Source organism: Camarhynchus parvulus, chromosome 1 (assembly GCF_901933205.1).
Source record: "Camarhynchus parvulus chromosome 1, STF_HiC, whole genome shotgun sequence".
NCBI lineage: Eukaryota > Metazoa > Chordata > Aves > Passeriformes > Thraupidae > Camarhynchus > Camarhynchus parvulus.
In genome coordinates, this window is record NC_044571.1 from 67,242,683 (window position 1) to 67,268,225 (window position 25,543).

A 25,543-nucleotide genomic window follows, 5' to 3' on the forward strand; every position below is an offset into this window, starting at 1 on the left:
TCCCTTGATACACTTTGCAATTTTCCACTGAAGAGAGATGCTCCAGTCCCTTGCAGCCCTCCGCTGGATCTGCTCCAGGAACTCTGTGTCTCTCCTGCACTGAGGAGCCCATGAAATGAAAGATCTGCTTCTGATTACTCTTTAGCCTTGTGTACCTCTGCTTAGCTGTGCAGCCAAGGCAGCATCAGCCTCCGCACGCCCAGCCAAGACTTGAGGCAGGTCTTTCCAGCCGGAGTGCTTGACATACGCAGAACCTGAGGCAGAGCGCTATGGAAAAGCCACTTCTGGGAGGGGCAAAGGCACACCCGGCTGGGACAGTTTCCACACTATAGGGGAGGATCTCGGGGCAAGGCGGAGGCAGGCCCAGCTCGGCGGCCCCTCCGGCCCCGGGCACCCTGGCGGCCCCTCGTCCCCTGAAGGCAACGGGGATGGGCCGAGCGCTCTCACGGGCAAGCGAGCGGCGGCTCCGGGGCTCAGCCTCGCCCCCTGCAGGAGCCGCTCCACTCTGGCAGCGGCTTTTCTCCTCACAGAGCCCGTGCGGGCGACGCCTCCCAGTGAGGGGCCGGCGAGAGAGGCACGGCCGGGCCCCTGAGCGCGGCCCCGGTAGCTCCCGCCGCCCCAGCCCGGCGGGGCGCGCTCCCCTCCCTGCCCGCTAGGGCGCGCCCTCGGCCGGCGCGGCGGTGCCCGCCAGGTGGCGCTGCCGCCCCGCGAGCCGCCGTCAGCCACCGCCCCCGCCCTCGCGCCCCGGCCCCGCCCCTCCCGGTGACGTCACAGCGGCGCGAGCGGAAAGGGAAAGAGGAGGCGCTGCGCGCGCACCTCGGGGCGCTGGCCCGGGCACGAGCCCCGCCCCTCCCCTCCCCCGCGAGAGCCCCTGGAGAGGGCGGGGCCGGGCCGGGCCGGGCCGGGGACCGTTGGGCGCGCGCGGGCGCCGCCATTGTTGGCGGGAGCGCGGGAAGGGCCGGAAGCTGGGGCCGCCCTCCTTCCCCTCCTGCCCCTCCGCCCGCCGGGCCCCGCTCCCCCGCTCTGCCCCAGGGCCGCCCGCGCCGCCCGCCTCGGGGGCCCCGGCGGGGGCGGGAGGGACGGGTGTGCCCCAAACGCGCCCCGAGCCCTCGGGCCGCCCCCCGCCTCGACCCCGCTGGCCCCCGCACCCGCCGTGCTGTGACCTTGGGCACGAGCGTGGGGAATCGATTTGTGGGGCTGTTTTAGGGGGGGCTTTCTTGTTGGTCTTCGGTTTTGGTTTTTGTTGGGTTTGGTTTTTTTGTTTGGTTTTTTTTTTTGTTTTGTTTTTTTTTTTTTTTTTTGTGAAAGAATGCTTCTACCAAGAGAAGGATCTGGAAAAACAACACTTTTGTCTTGGGTTTATTTTTTGGTTTTGTTCTTGTTTGTCTGGTTGGTTGGTTTGTTTTGGCTTTATTTTTCTATTTTGTAAAGTATGCTACTCAAATTATTTGGAGGGATCTGAGAAATCTGGTGGCCTGCAGGTCTTAATGCTCGCAAGTTCATTTTTGATTGGAGAAGCCCTTTGTTCTTTCTCCTGTGTATGAGTTTTGGAGGAAGGAGCCTTTGTGCAGCCTTACGTGGGATGGTGCTGCTGTCTCGTGTCCCACTCTCAGGGAGGTTCCCGGCTGCTGCAAGAGCTGCTCTTGCAAAATTTGGGGTTTTTGCAAATCTTATGTGACATTCTGAGCATGCATGTCATAAACCAGTTAAAGCATATGTCATTTCTCATTTTGTGTGAAGATACCAAGGTGTTTGTAAGATTTGCATGTGTATGCTATTTTGGGACGACCACAAGAATTTTTGTGGAACTACATGGGTATAATAAATACATGTAATGGTTTGTATTGTAAGGAACCTTAAAGATCATTTCGTTCCAACGTTGCAGCTGTGGGCAGGGACACCTTACACTAGACCACATTTCTCAGAGCTCCACCTGATCTGGCCTTGGACACTGCCAAGGATGGAGTATCCACAACTTCTGTGGGCAACTTCTTCCAGTGTTTCACCACCCTCACAGTAATATGGGAAACCTGGATTAATCTCTTGTACAGCTTACACACGAGCTATACATTGTCATAATTTTTTGTTGTTGTTACTTAACAGATAAGTGTAAATTGTCATGAGTTTAATGTGAGATAATTCTGTGATGTTTTAGCAACTGTAGTAGCATTTCTTGGTTTTCGCTTTGTGCAAGTTTTTGAAATAATGTTAGCAATATGAGCTATGTAATTTTCTTTTGTTGCTCTAAAAATTTCAGCAGTTTCAGGAATGGTTGTGAATTTTTTAAATGCATTTAAACATCATTAAATACTTACAACAAGTGCATAGATGGCATCTAAATTGTTTTTTATTAATACTGAAGCCCAGTGGTTAAACCTGGATACTTGGGTTACAAACTTCCAGTGGAGATCTGGGAATCATGCCTAATTACTTTTCTGGATCTGGGATTAGTGCCCTCTCTTCATTGTTAGCATGATGAAAATTGGTTCAGGATATGATTTAGAAGGTTTACATTATTTCAATTATCATCTATTCTCTTGTTCTCCCATAAATTTATGTTCCATCCATTGTCCCATCACCGCCTATCCTTAGCCATAAAAATAGCATCCCTTCTGCCAAGCTTCCTCATCTTTGTCCTTAAGTACCCTTGAATTCCAGAAGGTGCCTTTTGCTCTTTATTTGTTCCATTAATTTCAGATTTCAGTTTACAAATGTCTTACTAACACATTAATGGATCTTCTGATTAGTGCATTCTAAGAACTTGGGCAGGGAGCGATGTCGGATTTGACAGAACTCCATGAATGCTTGTGAATTTTAGAGCATCCTTTTAATCCTTAGTGGGTTTGAGGGTTTTGTGTAGTAGCTTGTCATAAATATGATGATAGTATTGTTATGATTTTACTGGGATTGTATTATCAATAGTGCTTTTAGGAGCTATGTTTTTGTGTGCAATATAGGTACCAAAGAAGCAGCTTCCTTTGAAAACAGCTGAAGTTCCAAAGTAGCTGGAGACAATCTCTAGTACTGGTTTTCTTGGAAATTCCTTCACTGTAGATATAAATTTTTAAAATTCCAGTAACTGACAACAAGAATGTTGGTATTTTAAGATAAGAAAGTGTTAAGGTTATAATTACCTACATCAGTTTTTTTTAAATAAAAGTATGCTGGCATTTGGTGTGTCTTTCTTTACAATTAGAAATTCACCAGATATTGAGATCTCTGTCTTATCTTTTACCATCTTAATCTCTAAAATCTGCTCTTAAAATCTGCTCTGGAGTTCCTCAAGGAAACTCTGACACTGGTATTTTTAGAAGAAATGACTCAGCTTGTGTGTTGGATTGCCAGGGCAGCCCTGGTGCCAGCACAGGGATTGATTCCCAGCTCTCAGTGCCTTGGAGTGCCCACACACCAAGCACCAGCTTGTGTCCGAGTGAGTTCTGACAGTTGTGACTGATCACCCTGGCTGCCAGTCTGCAAAGGCAGCAAACAAAGCCTTGCTTAATTCACCTGCTGTATTAAACAAGATTATTGCTTTACCAATAAATACCAACAAAATGCCAGTTAACTGTGAAACAAGTCACCTGTGTGTGCTGTTTCACAGCTGGAGCTGACAGGGCAGGAGAGGAAGGGACCCACGTTGGCTCCTGTTGATCTCAGGGAAGTAGTGCTGCCCCTGATCCCCTCTGGGACACACCACACAGCTCCCTTCTTTCCGGGGCCAGCAGCAAAATAAGGCACGAGTGCTTCCTCTTTGGAGGCTCCAGTGCTTTATGTTGTAGATAAGCCCAGCTAGGCTTTCCCCTAGCACTTTTGAAGGCTTTTTCCCAAAGTGAAAAACATTCCCAAAATTGTTTTACCTTTCAGAAGAAGATGGATGGGATCTCCTGAATGTTTCGTGCATCACAAAATCATTTTCAGTTAAAACACCCTATTGTTATCCCTTCTATCTGGTATTACTGTTTTAACTACTGGTGTCCTTTTTTCCAAGTTAATGGCCTTGGCTTTGCTCCTCACCAGGCCCATGTTCCTTGAGATCATGAACAGGAAAGGTTCAACAAAAGACTGGATGTGGCACTCAGTGCCATGGTATGATGTTGATATGGTGATGTTTGGTCATAGGTTGGACTCGATGCACTCGGCGTCTTTTCCAGCCTCATTGATTTTGTCAACTCACAGCCAGGTCACAGCAGCCTGGACTGCCTCCAGTCTCAACCCCTTTAATGAGCTCATCCACTGTGGTGAGCACCAGGTCCAGTAGTGCTCTTCATCTGGTTGGTTTGACAGTGCCTGCACCAGGAAGTTGGCCTTGATGTACCCCTTGGATTTCTTACAGCTAGCTGTGTTGTTTTCCTGGCAGATGCTTGGGTGGTGGAAGTCCTCTGCTAGGAGTGTGATGCTTTCTGTATCTGAAGCAGGAGGCCTTGACCTTGGTCTCCCCCTGCTCAGACCCCCACCTGCAGGTGTCCTTTGTTGGTCCTGTCTTTGAATTTTTACCCACAGGCTGTCAACCTTTTTGTAGCTGTTTTTCAGAGGCAGCTCTTCACAATCTATCCCTTCCCTAACAAGGAGCACAAAACCCCTGCCCCTACATGTCTCTTTTAAAAACCTTGTAGTCCTTGACTACAGTTCTGTCCCAGCCTCTTTTCCTAATATGTTGTAGCTTTCTAATTGTAGCATGGTTTCCAACTCCACTTGCTTGTTTCCCATGCCACATGTATAGGCATAGAGGCATTTCAGCTGGCCTGTGTGTTGCCCCACCTTTTGGAAGGAGCCCTCCCTAATTCCTCTGGGGTCATTAACAGGTATTTCCCTCTTGTTTTCTAGAGCATCAGTATTTTCTGGTTCTTCTCTGTCACTCAGAAGTACATCCCTTCCCCTTAAAGCATATGAAATGTATCAGGCCAAAGGTGAAGATTAGCCCAGCTTTTACACATCCTGGACACCTCTAACTGCAATGTTTTTTAAAGAGAGAACTCTGTTTTAAGAAAACTGGTTTAAGTCCTACCCAATCTCAAAAGGTGCAACTAACCACATTGGGGAGAAGGATCTGTAAGTTACTTATTCTGCTCTGTAACTTTGTCTGGATTTAGTGGCGTGAGATCCCTCGGTCTCATGGAACCCAGTCTGAAACCTAAAATTTATTAGTCAGGAAGCACTGCAGGGAGATACCTGCTGTGAACAGACACAAGCTGGTTACATTTTCCAAGGGAGTCATAGTAAGAGAGAATTTTGCAATTAGTATTTTTTTGTGAAGAAATTAATTGTGTCTCAATACCTATGTGGGTAAAGTACTTTGTCAGTCATTGTCACTAATTGTGATGTGCATATACAACTGCTGTTGCAGATGGTGCCAAACCAAATGAATATGGGCAGTGTCAGGAATTAGACTACTGCTTGGAACAGGGGTCTGGGATAGTAGAAGTGTAGTGCACTTCCTCCACCTCACAAGGTGGAGGAAATGGTAGAAATGATAGATGATGAACTGGCATCTGTTGTGAAGCAGCTGAAGATGGGATAACCCAAGAGGATAATTCATGTGCTGAAATAGGAGCAGATGTCAATTAAGACAGCCTGTCTGGCCATTTGGGTGCCAGTTCTGTAGTATGTGTCATCAGTACAGGCTTGACTAACAGCCTCTTCGTGAAATGTGATGCTTGACATCATAATTTCAAGCAGAATAGAAGGTGGAGATGCTGTAGGCTTAGAGAATCTGGAAGATTAATCATTGGAGCAAAATGTTAAAACCAATTAGGTGCCATTTTAAGTTGGGTTTTTTTTTGGTTTTTTGTTTGTTTGTTTTTTATGAGTTCAATCTAAAACTAGTTGCTTGTGCTAGAAACAAAATGAAGCTGCAACAGAATTTTCGTATTAGACTGTCTGGGTTACTGCACTTTGAAATTTCTGCAGTGGTGTGGAATTGTTTTCCAAAACATTTTGCCCAAAACCTTGTCTTCAACTAAATTCCTTTCTTCTCCCTTTCCAGTTTCACCCTTGTCTTGGGGGAAACACCATGTTGATACAGTTGGTGGCCTGCAGTCCTAGGAATTAGCTTGGGTTTCTTCATCTGGGTAACTTTCCATAAACTTAGTATTTGGAAGACTCCATTGGTACAAGGGGTTCTGTCCTGTCCTGCCTAACTTAGAGCAATACTCCTTAAAAACTGATGCAAGAACCCTTAAAAGAGAGACAAGACTTCAGAATTTTGTTTTCTTTCCCATGATGGACATTATCATTGTGCAAGATCAATGTGTTGAATACAAATTAAAGGTCAAATTCGCCAATTTACTGTCTGAAAGATTAAAAGCAGTTATTGAAAATAATTTAGTCCATTTCTGAGCTACTTTGACAAGTCAAGTAGTCAAATACGTGTAATGAAGTCAGGGCTATGTTACATTACTTTCTCATAGCTTCTTTGGGTTCCTTTTTCTCCTATGTTGTGCAGCTATTAATCATTTAAAAAATCCAAGCATATATCCTTATTGTACATTTTGAAGTTAGCATTTCCACAGTATTTTTTTATATTTTACTGTAATTCATTATTCAAAGATATAGTGGTGTGCTTAAATACAGACACATAAGTCATAGAAATGCACAGTTGAGCTTAGTGAAAGAAAATTAAGGTAGGTCTTTGGGGCCACTTTAAGGGAAAATGCAGAAAAGCTGGAAACAAACTTGAATATGTTTAAAATTCAGTTTACTTTGCTCTAGAGCATCAAAAAACACAGAAGGTTTCATCATTCATACAGGTATGGCTTGTGTCACTTCTGAAAACTTGACGAAATCAGTATCTTGAGGCAGCAGCCTTCAGGAAGGAAAACAGCAAAAACAAAGTAGCTGGACAGGAATGAAAATGAAAGCTTTATACACAGACATATTTAAGAAGCGTAAGAAGTTTAGGGGAAAATTATTTGTCTTGGAAATAGTGTTTCCTTTAAAACAGATTCACATGTATCTTCATGTTAGTATTTCTGTAGCTTTTTTCCTGCAAAACTGCTAAGGTCTTACAACCCATCTTAGGTGAGTGGTTTGGGGATCAGAACTTTCATTTTCCCAGAAACCTATGTGCATGGCCTCGCCTGCTGACTTGAGAGATGGAAGAGACTTCCTTGATAATCTCAGATATATAGCCATACAGTTCATAGAAGGGAAAAGCTTGCTAACTGCTGAGTTTGCTCACCTGCTTTCCAGGATGAAGGTGCCACAAGTTAGTTGTCCATCCCACAGCTCTGTAAATACTTAAGCAACACTGTAGTGGGATATTAAGGAAAATTCCCTTTGAAGTATTTTATCTTCAATATAGAAGGCACATATAAATCTATTTTTTGAATGAAAGAGTTCTTTGTATTCTAAATAATTACTTTTTGAAGGATTTTATATCGGGAATCAATCTGGCTTCCTCTCCCATTCCCTGTAGGCAAAGCCATCAGCGGCTGAGAGACCTCCTTTTACAGACAGATTTTTTAAGAACAGAGGAGCCCCATCCGTGCAGCAAGAGCAGAATATGATATTTGGTCCCTGAAATTGTCCCACAAAATCATTATTTACAGATCTAGGCTGTACATCAGAGAGAATTTTTATCTGAGCAGATTTAATAGGGAGGAGGGTTAAATAGCATTGGTATATTTTACTCTGTGGTTACTGATTTACTATCCAAAGTTGTACAATACATTAATTACCAAAACAATTGGACCTATTGAAGTTCTAAAGTGAAAGGCACAAATTATCAGATAAATTTAGAGTTGTGTAATTTTCTCATAACCCTTCACTTGGAAAGCCTTTCTGCTTCCAGTATAGGATGAGGTCTGGCAGCAGGGTTAACCCTGACCCCTGAGTGTTCTATATGGAGTTGTTCATTTCTGCCACATTCTTTCAGTTTAAATTTAGATTTGCTGGCAGCTATTATGCCTCTTGCAATACGCCTTGTGACCAAACATTGAAACAAATATGCCTTTTATCACAGATGTTTTTGCCGAATAAGATTAGTGAAGAATACTTGAAAGCTGAAAAACAATGTGCAGAAGCCTTTGGTCCAAAAGGCACTAACCTTTGAATGTCTGGAATGTATTTTCTTTTCAGTTAGAAAAGAGCAAGTAAGTGTTTAGGTGATTGAGCACAATCTTGCACCTTGTTTTACCTCTGATTTGTTATTGATAGTAATGAAATTTCAGCAATGCAAATGAATACAGAGTCAGGATACATATGAATGGGTACATGTAAAAAAGTCATTAAGCTGTTCTAAAATAGACTGTGGTTGCTGTAGAATAGAACTGAGTTTTATGTTTTGCTGATTGCTAAATATGTCTTAGTAAATCTCATTTGTTGGGATAATTCTTCTATACAATAGCTGTCTTAAGCATAATATCTGCATCTGTTACTGATTTTAGGAAGTTCATACCACTTAATTTTCTGTTTTCCATGGAGGATGATTCTTGTTTTATGATTATGATTTTTTTTAATCTAGCATGAGTATCTGGGACTTGAGAAATCTGTATGGCAAAGGAGTTCACTTTCAAGGCCAATAAGTTGTTCTTGGCCTAGGGTATGCCATGGTCTTCATAGACAGTGTTGCTCCACCTTGAAACACTTCTTTGACAAGGGAATTCTCTGGTCACACTTTCTATATCAATCTGCTCATCTGTCTAGGATAGAACATGAGGAAATGGTCTCAAATTTGCACCATGGGAGGTTTAGACTGGATATTAGGAATTTTTTTTTTCACTAAAAGGGCTGTCAAGCATTGGAACAGACTGTCCAGGGAAGTGGTGGAGTCACCACTCCTGAAGGTGTTTAAAAGATGTGTAGCTGCAGCACTGAGGGACATGGTTTAGTGGTAGACTTGGCAGTTCTGGGTTAACAGTTGGATTAGATGATCCTAGGGGTCTTTTCCAAACTAAATGATTATGTATTCGAAGGTAGCATGTAAAAAGTGTCTCTGTAAAGCACTTTGTTCTCTATGCTTTCAAGGTTCTTCAAAAGGTAACAACGTTCCTATGCATTGCTGAATGGCTATGGCTCCAACAAATAAAGACCTTGAGAATATATGGAAAGGAGTGTTCTCCCTGTAACCTTTTAGGAAAAAAAAAACAATGAATAAAGCAGGCCATGATTCTCTAGATAATTTAAAGTGAGATTTTTTTCCTTCTGAAGGGCAAGACACAAAAGCTTCCAAAGGCGCCCTGACCCTACTGCCTGTGCAGTTGCTATGGGCAGGAAACACTGGTACTCAGATCTTTGGAGCACTTTGATAGTGTCCTACCCAGTTACTGGGGCTGAACACTGTGGAGCTGTGTTCCTCATGAATGGATTAGGCAAAATTTATTCACCAGTTAGAAGTCCTACTGTGCAGGCTGTATATTTTTGAATGTAAGTAGCATCATGTTTTTTCTGTTTAGCAGGAATTTCAGGCAACCTTTGAAATACATAGCCAATCAGCATTTGTTCCAAATGGTGCTTTTGTGCCAAATTTCCAATTAGTGAATGGTATTTGTTAACTAGGCCCTTTTGGCTTTATCTTCAAGGATAATGAAACCCCATCTTTTTCCTCATCCCCTTAATAGACACAGTATAGAGTCTTACTGAATGAAAAAAAAAAGAACTGAATGGAGAATGCTAGGAGATTTATAGCTTGGTGAAACTCCTTAGGACTTGTATTTTTTAGAAATGACTGTGGTTTGAATTCTGTAGCATTAAAACAAGAAATTTATGAAAATAAGGGGATTTGGCTCATACAATTGTTTGAAAGAACATCAGTGAATATTGGAGGTATTATTCCAGTAGGTAAATATTTGTCGAGATAGAGGCAAAATGTGCTTCCCTGTGCATGGAGCTGCACTTTTTATTGTAATGCAATATCATGTGTGCTGTTGCATACATTTGGAGTGTCTTAGAAATTTTTTGAGTCTTCATGAATTTTTTATCTTCGTATTTTCTATGGAAAATACTAAATTAGAGACACCTCTCGAACACCCCTCAAAATACTCTTTTCTGTCATGGAACAGAAAGGGGTCTGTTTCAACATGTGGAAATTGCTCCTGCATTCTATTAAACTCAGAAATTCAAACTTCTAATGTAACCTTCAGTGCTTGTCACCTGGCAAGAATGATTTTTGCATAGCTCACAGAAATCAAACACACTTTACTCATTTCCCTGTGTGATTGTTTCTTCAGAATTGTTTACTATTGTTAAGTAAGAAAACATATTCTTACAGCTCCTTTTTCATAAATTGCATTTTAACTGTGTTGAGAAATAGAACATTCATTTTAGATTTTTGCAGAATTTATACCTTATTCTTTGTGGAATTTGGGTGGGTTTCCATGTTTTGTCCTTGTTGGGTCTTTTTTTGAGTGTTCTTTAGTATTGGAAAGACCAGTATGTGAGGAAGCAAAACCACAGGAAAACATTTGTTTTGTTTACAAATGAGTGTGGTGGACATATATCAATATGCACATTTCCTATGTGAGGTCATCTCACTCAGAATGGATTCAATATGTGAAGTGTCTTTTGATGCTCATTTTCTGTGGAATGTCCTGTAGTTTACTTGGAAATAGTTGGAAAGACAATGGGAAGCAATCAAAGTATCTCTTTATATAATTTTAATAGCTGTAGAGTTGAAGTATAGCTTAGCAGTTATAACAGCATTTCAGGAAAAATACTCAGAGGTTGTAAAAAATTGTGAAATTTTAAAGATTCAGAAAAGTAAAAACTGGGATATTTATTTTTCTGTGCTTTGAAACAATCTCTACAAAGATCATATTAGCCCCTCTGAAGCTAACGTGTTTGTTGCTAATATGGGATGCAGTGTCTGATGATTTGGGACCTTAGTTACTGGGGGAAAAATGAGTAACTCCATTAGTAATAATATATGCCAGTGTAATAGAGGAGTGAATCTCCTGGATTCTATTTGTAAAGAGGTTTTATTCTACAATAGTGAGCCAATTAGTTATCTTTCTGTTCCACTTGTGAAACGCTCTAAGGAAACAAAGCCCCATAAAGATTTATCAGGTAAGAGTAATAACACTACTCATCTATCTCCCCTAGGTTTTGAGGAGTGTTATTATGATGCTCTTAGGATATGGCAGCATGAAAATGCATTATTACTGTTTGTCTGATGATGCTCACTTCTGTGCAAAGATATGTATTGTTTGTGAAAAGAAGGAAGATGAAAGAACTGAAGTAGCTTCAGGACAGAGTCTTCTGGGGAGCAGTAGCTGCCTGTGTTGACAGGGAGGTCAGTGTGACTGGTTTTTGTAGGGGATCACTAGAAGTGATGTGAAAAAGGAAAACAAGGCATAATGCATCAGCATACCATGGAGAGATGCTATAGGAGAGTACTGGAAAGGATTTTGAGGAAATTAAGGAATAAGAAAAGCATCTTTGTCAAATACATTAGAATGGATTAAAATTTTAGTTATACAGTAAAGCTCTTCAGATAAAAAGGAAAAATGCATCCTTGTGACAACGTGACCAATAAAGTATTCCCACCATATGGGCAGAGGATTTTACAAGTCTAGAATGATAGTAAGGGATATAATACAGTGCACACGATGGCCTTCGATATTCTTGTTCCTGTTGGCAACAAGCAATCAGTGGAGAGATGCTGAAATAGAAGTGGCTTAGGAGGAGGCGTTAAAGTGACTTTAGTTTTTGTTCTGCTTAGCTTGAAGTAGCAGTGGGTCACTCAAGATGAAGTGTTAGAAAGACATTCAGATATACAAAAGTCATTGGAGTATGTACAACAGCTATGAATATGTGTCATCAGGATTGGAGTGATAATTGAAGCTTTCTAAATGGAAAAATGTTGCTCAAGGACAGAGAAAGAACTGATCAGCTTTTTCCTTGGGGGCTGGAAGAGAAAATAAGCATCTTCAAGTTACAAACAGCTTGACTATTTTAAGACTTCACATATGTTTGATTTCTTCTAGATCCAACCAGAAAAAGAATCTGAATGGCCAGACTCTATGTCATGGCTTATGAAGAAACTGGAACAGTTGAACTTAGATATTGAAGAAGCTCTGAGTGCTGGCTCTTCTCCCTCCAGTACTCCTTCTTCTAAAAGGCATGAGCAACTGGTAAGAATATGTGTCATATGATACGTTCTCTAACATTTAGCTACAACATTCATCAAGTCACAGTTTTTAGATCCAGTCGTATTTCTGAATAGGCCAAGGAGCTCAGGTGTTAGAGTGAAGTTAAAAGTTTTCACTCAATAAAATGAAATTTCTAACATTTGATAACTAATGGTCAAATAACCAGAACTTGGTTAGGGTGAAACTTGTAAATTTTGTGTCAAGATAGTTTAAAATCATTACACATTTTTTTTTTTTTAGGAATATTTGCTTGCATGTTTTTCAGATTCTTAATTTAAGTGCTAGCCTATTAATATATGTTATATTTATTTAAAGATATAACAGCAAGAGAGACACTATGTTCATTAAGAGTTGAACTAGTGTCCTGGTCACCCCAGGACAGCTAGATTTTTTTTTTCTTTCTCTCTTTCTTTTATTTGAATTGTTGATTTAGAGTTGCAATCCTCTGGTTAAGAATGTGACGACAGGTGTCATCAGTTGATGACAGTTTCTCAAGCTTTTGTTTTGAGGGCAAATAGGATTAAAGGAGCAATGATATTATTTTATTAATTTTTGAATAAACAAGTTTTTTTATATAAGAAATTAATGGAGGATGACCAGCATGAGAAATAGAAGTGTTTGTTCTCTGCTTCAGGCTATGATTAAACTCAGTTCTTAAGATAGAATTGTGAGGATTTTCAGCTCTGAATGTTGGCATGAAGTTCATGGAAGGTGATCTTTTGTGAATGTTTTTGCTGTCACTGCTGCTTCATTTTGTAAAAGTAAATTCTTGAAGTAAGCATCTTTGTGGATCATCACAATGTAAATGTTCTTGTCTCTCTAGGTGGGATGTTCAGACTCTTGTACTTTGTGTTTCTAAGTTCTACAGAGAGAGTGTTAGTAACAGAGTGGCCATCTCTCATTTCTTTCTTGCTGTACATATCAGCCAGTTAGAACTAGCTCTGTCCAGCTGAATTAATTTCATAATTAATTTGCCTATTAAGAGACAGTGTTCTGTCTTCTTGCAGGAGAATGCTCAATGTCTTCTGTCAAAATACAGTGGCAATGTAGTCTGCTTTTCTGTCTGAAAGTGAAATCCCAGTCATCTGAGTTTAAACACTTCTCGTTGTGAGACAGTCTGGTAACCAGTGATCCAAACACCCATTATTTTATGGCTTTGCCTATTCTACTGAGGTAAAAGCTGTGGTTTGGTTAGGCATCATTCTTTTTTCATGTTGGCTTGAAGATCATAGGATATGACTTCAAATCCTTTGGTGAAGCACTCACTGAAGGGCATATTGCATGTAAACAGCAGAAAAATCTAAAAGGGTGACATTTTCAAATGAACTTTGAGACATAAGAAGAGCATCATCAGAAATGGCTGCATAGAGAATGCCATCACCAGCACCCCAGATGCTTGCACTTCTCTTCCTGAGGCCTCGTCACAGCCTTTTTCCTGCGACATATGCTCCCACCAAAAGCCTCCGCTAGGGTGTTAGGATGTTCCCAACACCAGCACCAAAATTACTCTTTTGCTTAATATGATATTTGAGGAGTTGCAGTCCCCTTATCAAGGCACCTCTTCCCACTCTAAATAATAGAAGAGATCTCTTCATTTTAGTTGTCTGTGGACAGGCAAATATGTGAGTCAGACGCATTTTATTGTAGCCTTATATGACAAACTGGAAATGACTTTTAAACCTCCAAGAGCCAATTTCAGTACAGAAGCTGGACAGGTCACTTAATACAAAGTCTTTCTGATGAGACCAGCAAGATCAGAGCAAGAAAAGAGTCTTGGAAAATCTGTTGTGGAACTGATGATGGGATATCATTTGCTGTCTCTGGCAAAAGATTTGTAGAGCAAGGGAATCATCCACTCTGATTTAAATATTAATGAATAATTTGCCTCAGAATGGGTGGCCTTAGTTTTACTTTATAGTCAAAGAGATAGATCCTCATAAATCTCTCCATAAATGTACTGTAAAGAAACAGGTACTGCAGGTCTCAAAATGACAGTTGCAATAGGAAAAATAACAGTCTGGTTTTCACACAAGTCGTATGAGTCATTTATATTCTATCAGTTCATGCTATTTGTACCATACTTCTAACTATAGCTTGTAATTTGTTCCACACATATCAAATGTTTTCTTCTTGTCACTTACCATGAAACTTGAATAGAAAGAAGACCTCTCTCAAACATATGTTTACTAGTAACTGTGTAAATTTGGCTTCTATAAAATGAACCACTTTTGTGTTCTTCATATGGTTATATCCTCAACTGGGTACTGACAAAAGAAATTATGATTGACAGTGGTTTTGGGTGAACTGTTTAAAGGTGTAAGGCTGAGATGGAGAGCTGAAATCTCCAAAGCAGATGACTACTGCATGAGTGGGAACATGGTTTGTTGGAACTGCTGCTCTGAAAGTTGTTCTCTTGAGGGTGTGGACAATTTTTAACAGATGACAAAGTTATTTGTCATGGCAAATGCTATGTCACAGAAATATATTTTGTAATTTAATCACTAGTTTGAGCCAGTTGGTTTTCTACTGAAGAATTTTTCACCTGTTTATGGAAGTAATTCTGTGATACTTTTTTACTCTTTGCATTTTCCTGTTGTGAAGGTATCTGTTATTAATAACACTCATTTTAACAGATTTATTTTTCTTTAGAGAAGAAGCCAAAATATGTGCTGGTTGAATAAATATTATGGGACCAATTGGGTGAGAGTAGAGAGTTTTGCAGTATTTTAGTGAGAAAATTCAAGGTGTTTTCTAAAACATAATAGCTTTTGCATGAATGCTAAGGGATGACTTGTTCCTACATCTGCGTAAACAACAAATTGCTACTGGTCATTTTTTTGGTTGGCAAATATTATGAGGATGTAGCACTGACCGGATTCCTCAGTAGCTGATCCAGAGAAGATGTTAAAAATAATTGTCTATAATAAAATTATTTTCTGAAACACTCCCTCACCAATGCAATGAACATATGATTTAAGTGCAAAAAGCTGTACTGTCTGAATGTACTAACAACAAAACTGCTAGTTTTGGAAAAACACATTTAATAGCTCCATTCCTGTAAAGTCTGTACCTTTCCTATGAAAAAAAAATCCTTTTTAGCAGTGTAGAAGGAGGCACTTTGTAAATGAAACATCAGAGATAAATCACTCTTGCTGCAGTGTGTTCCCCCATTGTTTAATGTATCTGCTTCATTGCCACTTAGTATCTTGTAGTCAGTTTCACTACAGAAAAAGCAGGAAATCTTGAGAATGAGATTCACATTTTTTTCGGTTTCAGTCTTTTATTATTCAGGAATGACAGGGAAATCCTGTTTAGTTATTTTTGATCATCTTATATTAGAGATATGACTTTCCTTGAACAAAGCTTTTTCTTTAACTTACATAATCGTTTAATTCTTTTGCATTAGGATATTGTCTTCACACTTTTTGGGGGTTGCATACTAATTATTTTGTCACTTTTTCAAAGCCTCCTCATTTTACATCCCTACAAAATGTACTTACTGAGAACTGGGCAGTTGCTATTAAAGATCAGCAGCCCATTTGTTGCTTTGTGGAGAGGAGGAGTCTGAAAATGGGCTGATTAGAATGATTGTCCCCAACAGCTTGGGACTGCTCTGCAGTGCACCCATGACCCTGTTTCCCTGGTTGTCTGTAGTATGAATTCTGCTGGACTGCAGCATGTATTGCTTCTTGCTCACTCACCCAGTTTTTCCTTGGGCAAACCATGATACGTGAGAGAATGTTGTGCAGTTGGTCTCTTCCTGACACTGCATTCAGTGTGGGCCCGGAGTTAGGACATCCACCTTTTAAAAATGGCGTAGGAGTGGAACAATGAAATGAGAACTCCCCAGGTTTTGCGGAATAAGGAAAAATTTATTTGAAAAGTTCAGAATCTGTAATTTGAAAATGGGAATTTTCCGGGTCTCTGTTTAATATACAAAAATAAACATGAAATAAAGTTAAAAGATAGTTTAAAAATAATTTGAATAAAACCATTTCTCTTTCTCCAAAGTGATTCAGTTCCTTTAAGTTAAGGGAAGGTGTACTATTATTGATTAGTTCTCCAGTTGTGTATATTGGATGTTAAGGAAGCGACTTTTCATAATGGCAGGATGTCTAGCTTAGCAAAGTGTAAAAATGATGCAGCAGGTGCTTTTAAGAAAAAAAAGTTCAAAACCAAATGTTTGCCTTACAACAGAGGAAAAACAAATCCAGAGGAAAAGATAAAATCAGAGGAAAAGATAAAATTCCTAAATTTTTATCTTAGAGTTCACATTAAAAATATTTCTGACTTGCCTTTATTTATAGGGTTTTAAAAATTCTCTTACAGTGCCCTGTTCAAGTAGACACAGGCCTTTATGGAGATCATCAAGAAAAAGGATCTTGGAAAAACAGAAGAGGAGACTACCAGCATCTAAATTGTTTACCTTACCGAGTGTTGACTGGAGCACGACCTAAAACTGATGTACGTAGCTACAGCATTATCTGACTCACAGGTTCAGTAACCTCAAAATTTACGCTGTATCATTAAAATTGTCTGTGCATTTCTTTGAAATAATTTGTTCTACACACATCAAATGTTTGATTCGTGCAAATATTGCACCGCATGGAGGAGTTTGGTTTGCAAAGCAGGTACAGATAAAAGTTAAGTCAATCTTCAGTTAATGAGGCTCCAGGGCTGTGGGGGTCATCTGATCTGATTTTAGACCACTGATGAAAGCTTCTACATGTAAACTAGTCACTTGGATCACCTTCATAGTCAATGGAAAGAAACAGGCACTTCTAAAGAGTAATTCATCTGTAGGTAGCATGTGATGGATTCCAGGCATCAGAGCAACTACCACAGCTTTTTCTTCATGGCTTATTTTAGAAGTACTCTCTTAGGATTTTTTAGCTTGACAGTTGGTTGTGCTCAATTCATGTGAATTCCATACTGCATTCTCTGCAAGCCTGAGTGTTCAACTCTGGAATTTTAGTTAGATCCCATTTCTAACCAATAATAGAAATATTTGCTTGGGGTTTTTTTACAAGGTGATGGCTATAGACTGCAATCAAAATCCATCAAAATCCATCAGAAGGTTTTCTCAAAAGGCTTTGATTTACTTTCCCAATAGCTAAATGTAAGCCACTTTAGGATCAGTGTCTTCGTTTGGAAATGTAGATAGTGTCTGTCTCCCTTTTTAAAATTACTTGTGTGTCAGTAGTACTTGTGATCATCATACAACATAAAAAGTGGCTGCACTGGACTGAATCAAAAGTACTTATAGCCCTGTATCCTTTCTTTGGCAGTGGTCAATGTTGGATGTTCAGGAAACAAGTGTAAGGACATAGTAAGCCGATAGTAAGCCATCTCAACTTCCTTTGAGGTATTTATCATGCAGGCACATTGAAGATATAGTCTATTGCATTTTTGTAATTAATAGCCCCTAAGAGTCTTTTTCGACTCTAGTGCCTTTTGTACTCATTTGTATTCGTTTGTTCTTTTGATATTCAGAAGAACAAAGATACTTTGATTTCCAAAGTTCAGTTGTGGAGTAGGTGATACAACACCTTTTTCTTTTTGTAATTTTGTTACTGAATTATTATTTTGGCTGTAATTCTTGTACTGGCAAAAATTCAGGCATCTTGTAGGAAGTAGTGAATACCTGAGGCTGGTTTTGTTGTTTGTTTGGTTTTTTTCCTCCAACAAGTGACTGTATTTATTATCGATTTACATTTTTCTGCTTATTTTACAACCATTCAACATCATGAAGTCCTCTTGCAGCAATATGCAGTCAGTATTGTTTTTATTAACCTCTGTAATTGAATATTATCAGAAAACTGTCCCCTTTTATTCCTCCATTTTCCAATTCATTTGTGAATTTTATTCCTCCATTTTCCAATTCATTTGTGAGTGTAGTGAAAACATATCATGAGACTGTCAGGTAATATCCATCCACTGTAAAAGAAAATAATCAATTATTCTTTACCTTCTTTTTTCACTTTTAGTTAGCAATGAAAATCCATTTTTATTTCTTGACCTCTTTTTTGTAGTTCCTCCTTCATAGCATAGTTTGAGTTTGATGGTCAACTTCATCAGAAGCTTTTTGAAATGGAAGTGTAGCAGTCAAATTGCCTGTATCTGCATGATCATTCAAAGAAGTTGGCCTCCAAAATCCCAGTTATTCTAACCCATTATTGTCCACATGTTCTTAAGCATACTTTCTGTGAGTTTTCTGCCATGCATATCAGTTCTACTATCATATCTTCCACAAATAACCTCAGAGGCATTTTCAGACATTGGCATCATATTTCCCCCCCTCTTTTCCTCCTTTCCCTAAGCCAATAGATGTTAGCAGTAATTGCACATTGAGCCAATATCTCAGAAGTTCTCATTCTCTGAACAAGGTGCTTATTTTAAGTTATCTATACAATTTGGATTAAAGAAAAATCTATTATATTAAAGATATCTTGAACACTGTCGTATTCATCTACCAAAGAATGATATGCATACCACCATTAAAATTCTCTATTTCATTAAATGAACCTACTTCTGTGCACTGAAAAGGAAATTTGAAGGTTGGCCCCACTTGCTTGCTAATTGAAAACATTATTGTCTTCCCACTAGCTATTTCCTTTCCTTGGAGAATAGGTTTGCTATTTTCCATTTCTGCAAAAGCGCGAACATTTGTTCTGATTTGTTGCTTGTTCTAGTTGGAATAGATAACAGAATTAATTAAAAAGAAACTTGCCAACTTTATTTGTTTTTTACCTTGGCCAAATGTTCAGGCATGTACAAGTATCACAGCTTAGCTATGCAAATATTTTCAAAGTGGTGTTGCAGTAATACTGCTGTTTGGCTACTGGTGTGTGGGAGGAAAGGCAGAGGAAGTGTTGGGTATTTTCTTTTCAGAAGTCTGTTTTTTTTTTCTTTTTGTTGAAAATTGGGAAATACTAGCATGATGAAAAGCAGTTCTGTGAATCCTCATCAGTACAGTCCATGCATCATATCAATCATTTTTGTATACTGGAGTAAGAGCAGGGGAATGCAGAAAGTACAAATGTTTCTTAGGACACCAGAGAGTCTAGGAAACTGAAGGCAAGAAATTTTTAAGAAATTACTGAGCTGCTTTTTTATTGCACAGTGCTTTAAATTAGGAATAAATATTGAAACTGGTGTTTGTAAATGTCATTCAGGAGAGTTGATCATTTTACTTCCTTCAAAGTGCTGCTTTTGGTGCTCTTTTTCATGCAAATTCAAATAATGCTATGTCTAGCTCTAGGCATGCAGTCTGCATTAGTCTGTCATATCTCCAATACACAGATTTTCACTGCTTATTCCTTAATTTACAGACTTTTCCATATTTTTTAAAAAGGGTATACTGAAGTTACTTTCATTATAGTAAATGGGGTGGGATGGAATAATTCCTTCTATGTCACACCCAGGCTGCATCTGTTTAACTCCCATGATCCAGATGGTATAATACTTAACTTGGGAGTAACACAGAGCTAAATCAGACCTCTTGTATTTTGATGATCCAGTTTTTCTTCTCTTCCAATTTTTTGTGAGTCAGAAAGTCCAAAAGAACTGATCTGTCTCCATTCCCCAGGAGCTCATATACCCAAGAGATTTAAAGAAACAAATACCACAGATGTTATTGAGATTAGCAAATATAATGGAGACCAATTCTAGAAACAGCAGAGATGCTTCTATTCAGGAATGATATGCTGAGATTAGGCAGGACACAGTCGTTCAATTCTCAGTACAAGGCAGTGATGTTAGCTGCACACTTTTCATGGATACCAACTAGGCCAAAAGCCTAAAAGGAACAATGATGTGTTCTTTGGCAGACTTGTTGCAGTAGGTATGCTATTTGTATGCATGGTTTTATGACTTGCACTTCTTATGATATTTTGGTGAAATAAAAAATCATGGGTTTAGGGCTGATGTCTCCTGCCCTTACTTCCCCCATCAAGGCTGCTTCACTGAAACTTTCTTTTTGAGGTACTACAGGAAATATTTACCTGGCAGGGAGGCCAGGTGCTTGAGAGACAAACAGCAGAGTTTCACCTGACAATTGCTGGCATTTGTAAATCCATGTCTACATTATTGAGTTTCCATTAATGGAGAGGAAAAAGCCCATCTACAGCACTACAGCAAGATGCACCTTGCCTTGAGGTAGTAGCCTGAATGGAGGTCTCTTGTTGATGTGCTTTGTGCCCCCAAAGTGCTGATGTTGCTTGGTCAAGTATTTGAAGAAGTGACTGCCCAAGACATCAATGCTTAGAGCTGGATAAGATAAATCCATGCCAGGGCATATAAATTACAATCTGGCATTTGATGGGCAGTGCCTACCTCTCTATGCTCTGAGCCGAGAAAACTTTGAAAGTCTGACTTAGGAGTCTAATGGGGGTGTGAAAAACCCATCAGTAAACACCCCCTAGGTCTTGCAGGTAACACAGTATGCTCTGCCCTATGCAGTCTGTGAACGAGCAAGAAAACAAAACTTTACGTATTGGTAAAAAGTGCTTTTTCCTTTATCTGTTGTAAGTTTACACTTTTGTTTTCTTTTTAAGTAGAATTGAAGAGTGCAGTTTTGATTTCTTATGCTTTAATTTGACAAATGGCTTGAACATATTAAATACATAGGGCTAAAATTAATTATTTTATAGTTTTGAGACGTGGATTCTCAATTAGATTCACTGTTTAGACTGTAGGCTGGTGCAAGAGAGGGTCAGAGTGGCTGGAGATGAGGCAGGGCAAACTGCTTGTTTCACATCAATGCCAGATCCTGGTAGTTTAAACTGTTAATGAACTATAGTTTATCTATGCTATGCCACTTGATTCAGAAAATGAGGAGCAAAACTGTCTTGTAACCTACATGACTGAAGTGTTTATGATTCCTTTAGGATTTTTTTTTTCTAGAAATACTAGTTGATGCTATAAATAGTGTTTCACAGTTTAGGTCAGAGGTTCCAGGGATGTCTGATATCTTCTGACATTGTTTAGAAATATAAAACTAATAAGGCAGTAATTTCTGCCTGTTATCTCTCTGTAGTAAGTGTAATACTTTTCTGACCCTCTGATCATGTTTGAGGCAGAGAAATTAAAAAATAAAAACAGCTGAAGCAAAGTCAGAAACATTGTGTTTCTTGTGCACTCCTTGTTCAATATTTCTGGCCTGGGACCACCAGGGATCGGAGATGATTCCATTAGTGAGGATGTGTGACAAGCCTTTTATCAGATAGCTGCCAACATCCAGGGCAGAAAAGGTTATCATGCAGCAACTCATAACAGTTTTTACTTTCACTAGCACTTTTTGGAATTTTGAGGATCTTAAGCTATTTACACGCCTTGAGCTGATCCTTTATTTCTCCACAAAATATGTAAGCAGTATTAATTTTACATCTGAGATTGCAAGTGCCTAAACCTGACTCCAGAATAAGTTTCATGCACTATCACTACTGGATACAGTCATAAATTTATCACTTCATGGTAGAATTTATATCAACAGTTACATCCATTATCTAGTAGGGTGTGTTTCCCAAGGTGAAGATTAGGCAGATCATGCTTTACTCTGACCTTGCCCCCCACTGACAAAGTTGATAGTAAAGCCCCAAGAAGACTTGTGCAATATCAGGGCAAAGATTTCTTATGCCCATCCTGGTTCTGGGCTACTTTGTATAATCCATAAAGTGCAAGAAGATGAAGTAAGAAGCCTAGAGCGGAATGATGAAAACATAGCATTCAATGCTCTGTTTCCTCAAAGATGTAGTGTGCTTGAAGACACAATTATTTCGCCATGTTGGAGCTGAAGATTTCTGTCTTCAACTAAATGCACTTTTAAAAGTAGCATGGCTCATGAAGAGGAGGTAGAGAAATTTTTGCAGAAATCAGGTTTTCACTTACTTTCTCCAAGTCTCAAAAGCAGATGATTGGTTGCAACATGGTCAAGAGCAGAATCTATATACAGTCTGTGGTTTTGCTTAGCAGACTATTCTTCCTCATAGAGTACTAACTCCAGTGTTCCCATTCTTGAAAAGACAAATTTCAAAATGTGTCCTTTAGTCATGTGTATTGCTTTCCTCTTTAATGTTCCTATTAATTATGTCAGCAAAATAGCTCTCCAGTACAGATGCAGGTCGCTTGAAACCTTGTCTTTGCAAAACCTTTTTTCTTGTGTTCAGTACTTAATCTCACCAGTATCTCACTGGGACAGAGTCATGCTGAAGTAGTCAGGTAAGGTGAGCACTCCACTTCCAAGTGTGCCCCATATGGTGGATTTTTGTGCTCTGAACAGGATTTTGTGCCTCTGTTCTGCCCCTGCTCTGTCTGCACAGTGGGGACATTGAGACACCCTTCTTTCTCAGAAGCACTCTAGAATTGCAGTCATTTCTGAGATGATCAAGTGCTCCTGGAAGACAGAGTCTTCCTTGCTTTAAGACTAAGTAGTTTCTTGGTAGTAAATGAATCCATTGCCCAGGATGAGATTGTACTAACTCTAATGAAAATCAATAATAGGGAGTGAAGGACAGATGCCTCCCTTCCTTCCTGGGAGCTGTATATTCCAATATCTATAATACTCCAGGCTTTCTCATCTGCTTTGTTTCCAGTGCACTTGACAGTACTCTGGCCAAAGTGTGCTCCTAAAATAAGAACCTAGCATAGCCCATTTCTTTTCCTTTTTGCCTTTATTCCCTCATCCCAATAGTCAGCTCCTTCAGTGGGGAAATTAGATGAAAAAAATTTGTGGGTCAAGATAAAGGCACTTTAATAAGGCAAAAGAAAAGGTTGTGCATCCAGCAAAAGAAAACACTTATTCTCTACTTCCCATTAGACAGTAGTGTTCAGCCTGGGGAACCTGGGGTTCAAGATGTGTAATGGTTGCTTTGGAAGACAGAGGTCATGAATGACAAAAGCCCTTCCCTGCTTCCTCCTTTTTTATCTTGGCTTTTATTGCTGAGCAGGGATCATATGGTATGGAATATCCCTTTGGCAAGCCTGGGTCAGCCCCAGCTGTGTCCTTCTGAAGATCTTGTCTACCCCCAGCCCACTGGCCCTCGAGAGTCAGGGGCAAGGTTGGAGAGAGAGCCTTGGTGCTGTTCAAGGGCTGCTCAGCAGTAGCCAAAATACTGGCGTGTTATCAACACCTTTCTAGCTGCAAAGCACAGCCCTGTTGAGGGCTGATTTTGGGGAAGTTAACTCCATCTCAGCCAGACCCAATACAATTTCTTTTTTTAATTAATTGCTCAATACCATTTTTTTTTCTGACAAAAATGCTGTCGCCCGCTGAAGATGATTATCCTAATGTAGCTATGCAGCATTTAAAATTACTTCAAACTGCTATGGTTAAATCACTTGATCTATGAAAATATTTATTTAATTTAAAGGTATGTTAATGGTATCCTTTTAAAACAGTATTTTGCATCAAATTCATTGTTTAATTTAGTTTTCATAAGGATTACCTGGAGGCTAGGGACATACTTTGTGTATTTTTTTTTAAACTCATTGAGTTATCTATGCAGGAAAAGAAAGCTGTCTTATTCATAAAATGCCATTGAAAAATAATTTTAAAACATTTAATTATTCTCTGATGGATGTAGACAAGATAATTTATATGCCTTTTTTTTTGTATACAGTATAAAGTAAAATTGAAATTTCCAACTGATTTTGGAGTAAAGTTCATTTAGTGTAGTTCAAAAGGTATATGAAGTCCAAATCTGTATCAGGAGGAGGCTAGAACTGGTTCTTTTTATTGCTTGGCATTACATTGCTATTTGTGTAGTTCAAACTGATAATGTCTGTTTATATTGCAAGAAAAGCTTTGAACAAGGGGGGAACCGCAGGAGCAGCTGGAAAATAGAGGTCACCCACCTCTGCAAGGGCAGCCAGCAGGTCCACGAGGGATGGCAGTAACAGCAGAGCAGCTGGGCTTGGTGGTGATTTTGCCAAAACCCCATGAGCAGAAAATGCCAGCAAAATTTATTGAGTGAGCACTTTCTGAGCCAGCCCAATCCCTTTTTCATTATAACTGTCCCAAACTCACACAGTGAGATTTGCCTTCTAGATCCAGCTTCAGTGACAAAATAAGAGTTGCAGGCTGGCATTGTTTAATTAGTATATACATCCCAAATTAATCCTATGTGTGCTACTTGACTTTTATAGACCTATTTATCATATGCAAATTTAAATATTCTAGAATGAAATTTGTTGAAATATATTAATTTTCAGATCTTCTGACTGAATTATTTTGCAGAAACACTTTAGTATTTTATTTCTGATAATACTGTTTGCAGGAACACAATTTCATTTCATAGTAGTGCAGTCTTGCTAAAAATAAACACTAAATTTGCTGACTTACATTTCAGTGTTAGCAGAAATGCAGCCTCAGAAATGCATTGCTCTTCAAGACAAACTGATATGTCCTGACTCTTTGTCCAAAGAGATGAGATTCAAGTTGTCAAAATAAGAATCTCAATACATGCATAACAAGAGGTGATTGGGAACCATACCATACATTATACCGAGCCTATGCAAATATAAAGATAACCTCACTTCCATACAGCTAACTTTGTACTCAGTGAAGTGCAAAAGAAAACCAATTTCCCTCTCTTTTCCTTCTTTTCTTTTCATGTTTTTTTTGGGCTCATGCTTTGCATGCAACACACAGTTTGTATAACTGGGTGACAGTACAATTTTCTACTGTGTTTTATAGCACTCTGTGTTTTATAGAGGAAAGAACAGATGATAGAGTATGCCAGCTCCCATGGATGAGAATGGCAGGAGAGAATGGCTGGGACAGCCTACAAGGCTGTCTTTTGTGTTTTTGTTTGTGGGGTTGGTTGAGCGCAGTTTTCTTTAGGGAACTATGTACAGTCATACCTTACCTGTCTGCCCATCTGGTCAGGAGTTTGCATTTTCTTTTTTCTGCCCCTGTGATATATTTGTTACAACAGCATAAAAAACCAAAACAAAACAAAACAAAACAAAAAAACAAAAACAAAAAGCAAAACAAACAAAAAAGTGAGTATATTCTATGTTATGGTGTTATCATAATGCCTCTTTTAGAGTAGCTATTACTCATTTTCTTCATCTTGGCCTCTGTTTTAGTACTTTTGTAATTTTTATTCCAGCAGGGTTTTCCTGGCTATTTCACATGTTGATCAGACAGCGCATGATTGAGACAGAGCCTTTGACTTTTACAATTGTTGTTCACAGCAAGAGCAAAGCAAAGGGATTCAAATATTACCAGAGATGTATAATTAAAAATGTGTCCTGCCTGTGCTGACAAAGTGCTTCTGTGGCATTTCAGAGCTTGGGCAGAGTCAGACCCCTGGTCCCACTTAAGCAGTGGTGCAAAGGTCTCTCATAATACCAGCCTCTGGCTCTTTGTACTCTGGAGAGCCTGTAGGCTGCTCATGCCTGTTTCCCACGCTGGGGAAGAAGGAGCTTCCATCTATAACACACTAGAGACAGAG

The 25,543-nt window shown here is 39.5% G+C and overlaps 1 protein-coding gene across 1 annotated transcript in view; it reads left to right on the plus strand.

The window, feature by feature from the left end:
- The window catches only part of STARD13 (StAR related lipid transfer domain containing 13), a 286,631-nt gene that overhangs the window by 60,439 nt on the left and 200,649 nt on the right, over positions 1-25,543 (plus strand). Inside the window, exons 3-4 of the mRNA XM_030964151.1 lie at positions 11,922-12,068; positions 16,416-16,550. Coding sequence (XP_030820011.1) covers positions 11,922-12,068; positions 16,416-16,550 — 282 coding nt within the window. The remainder of the gene's footprint in view (positions 1-11,921; positions 12,069-16,415; positions 16,551-25,543) is intronic.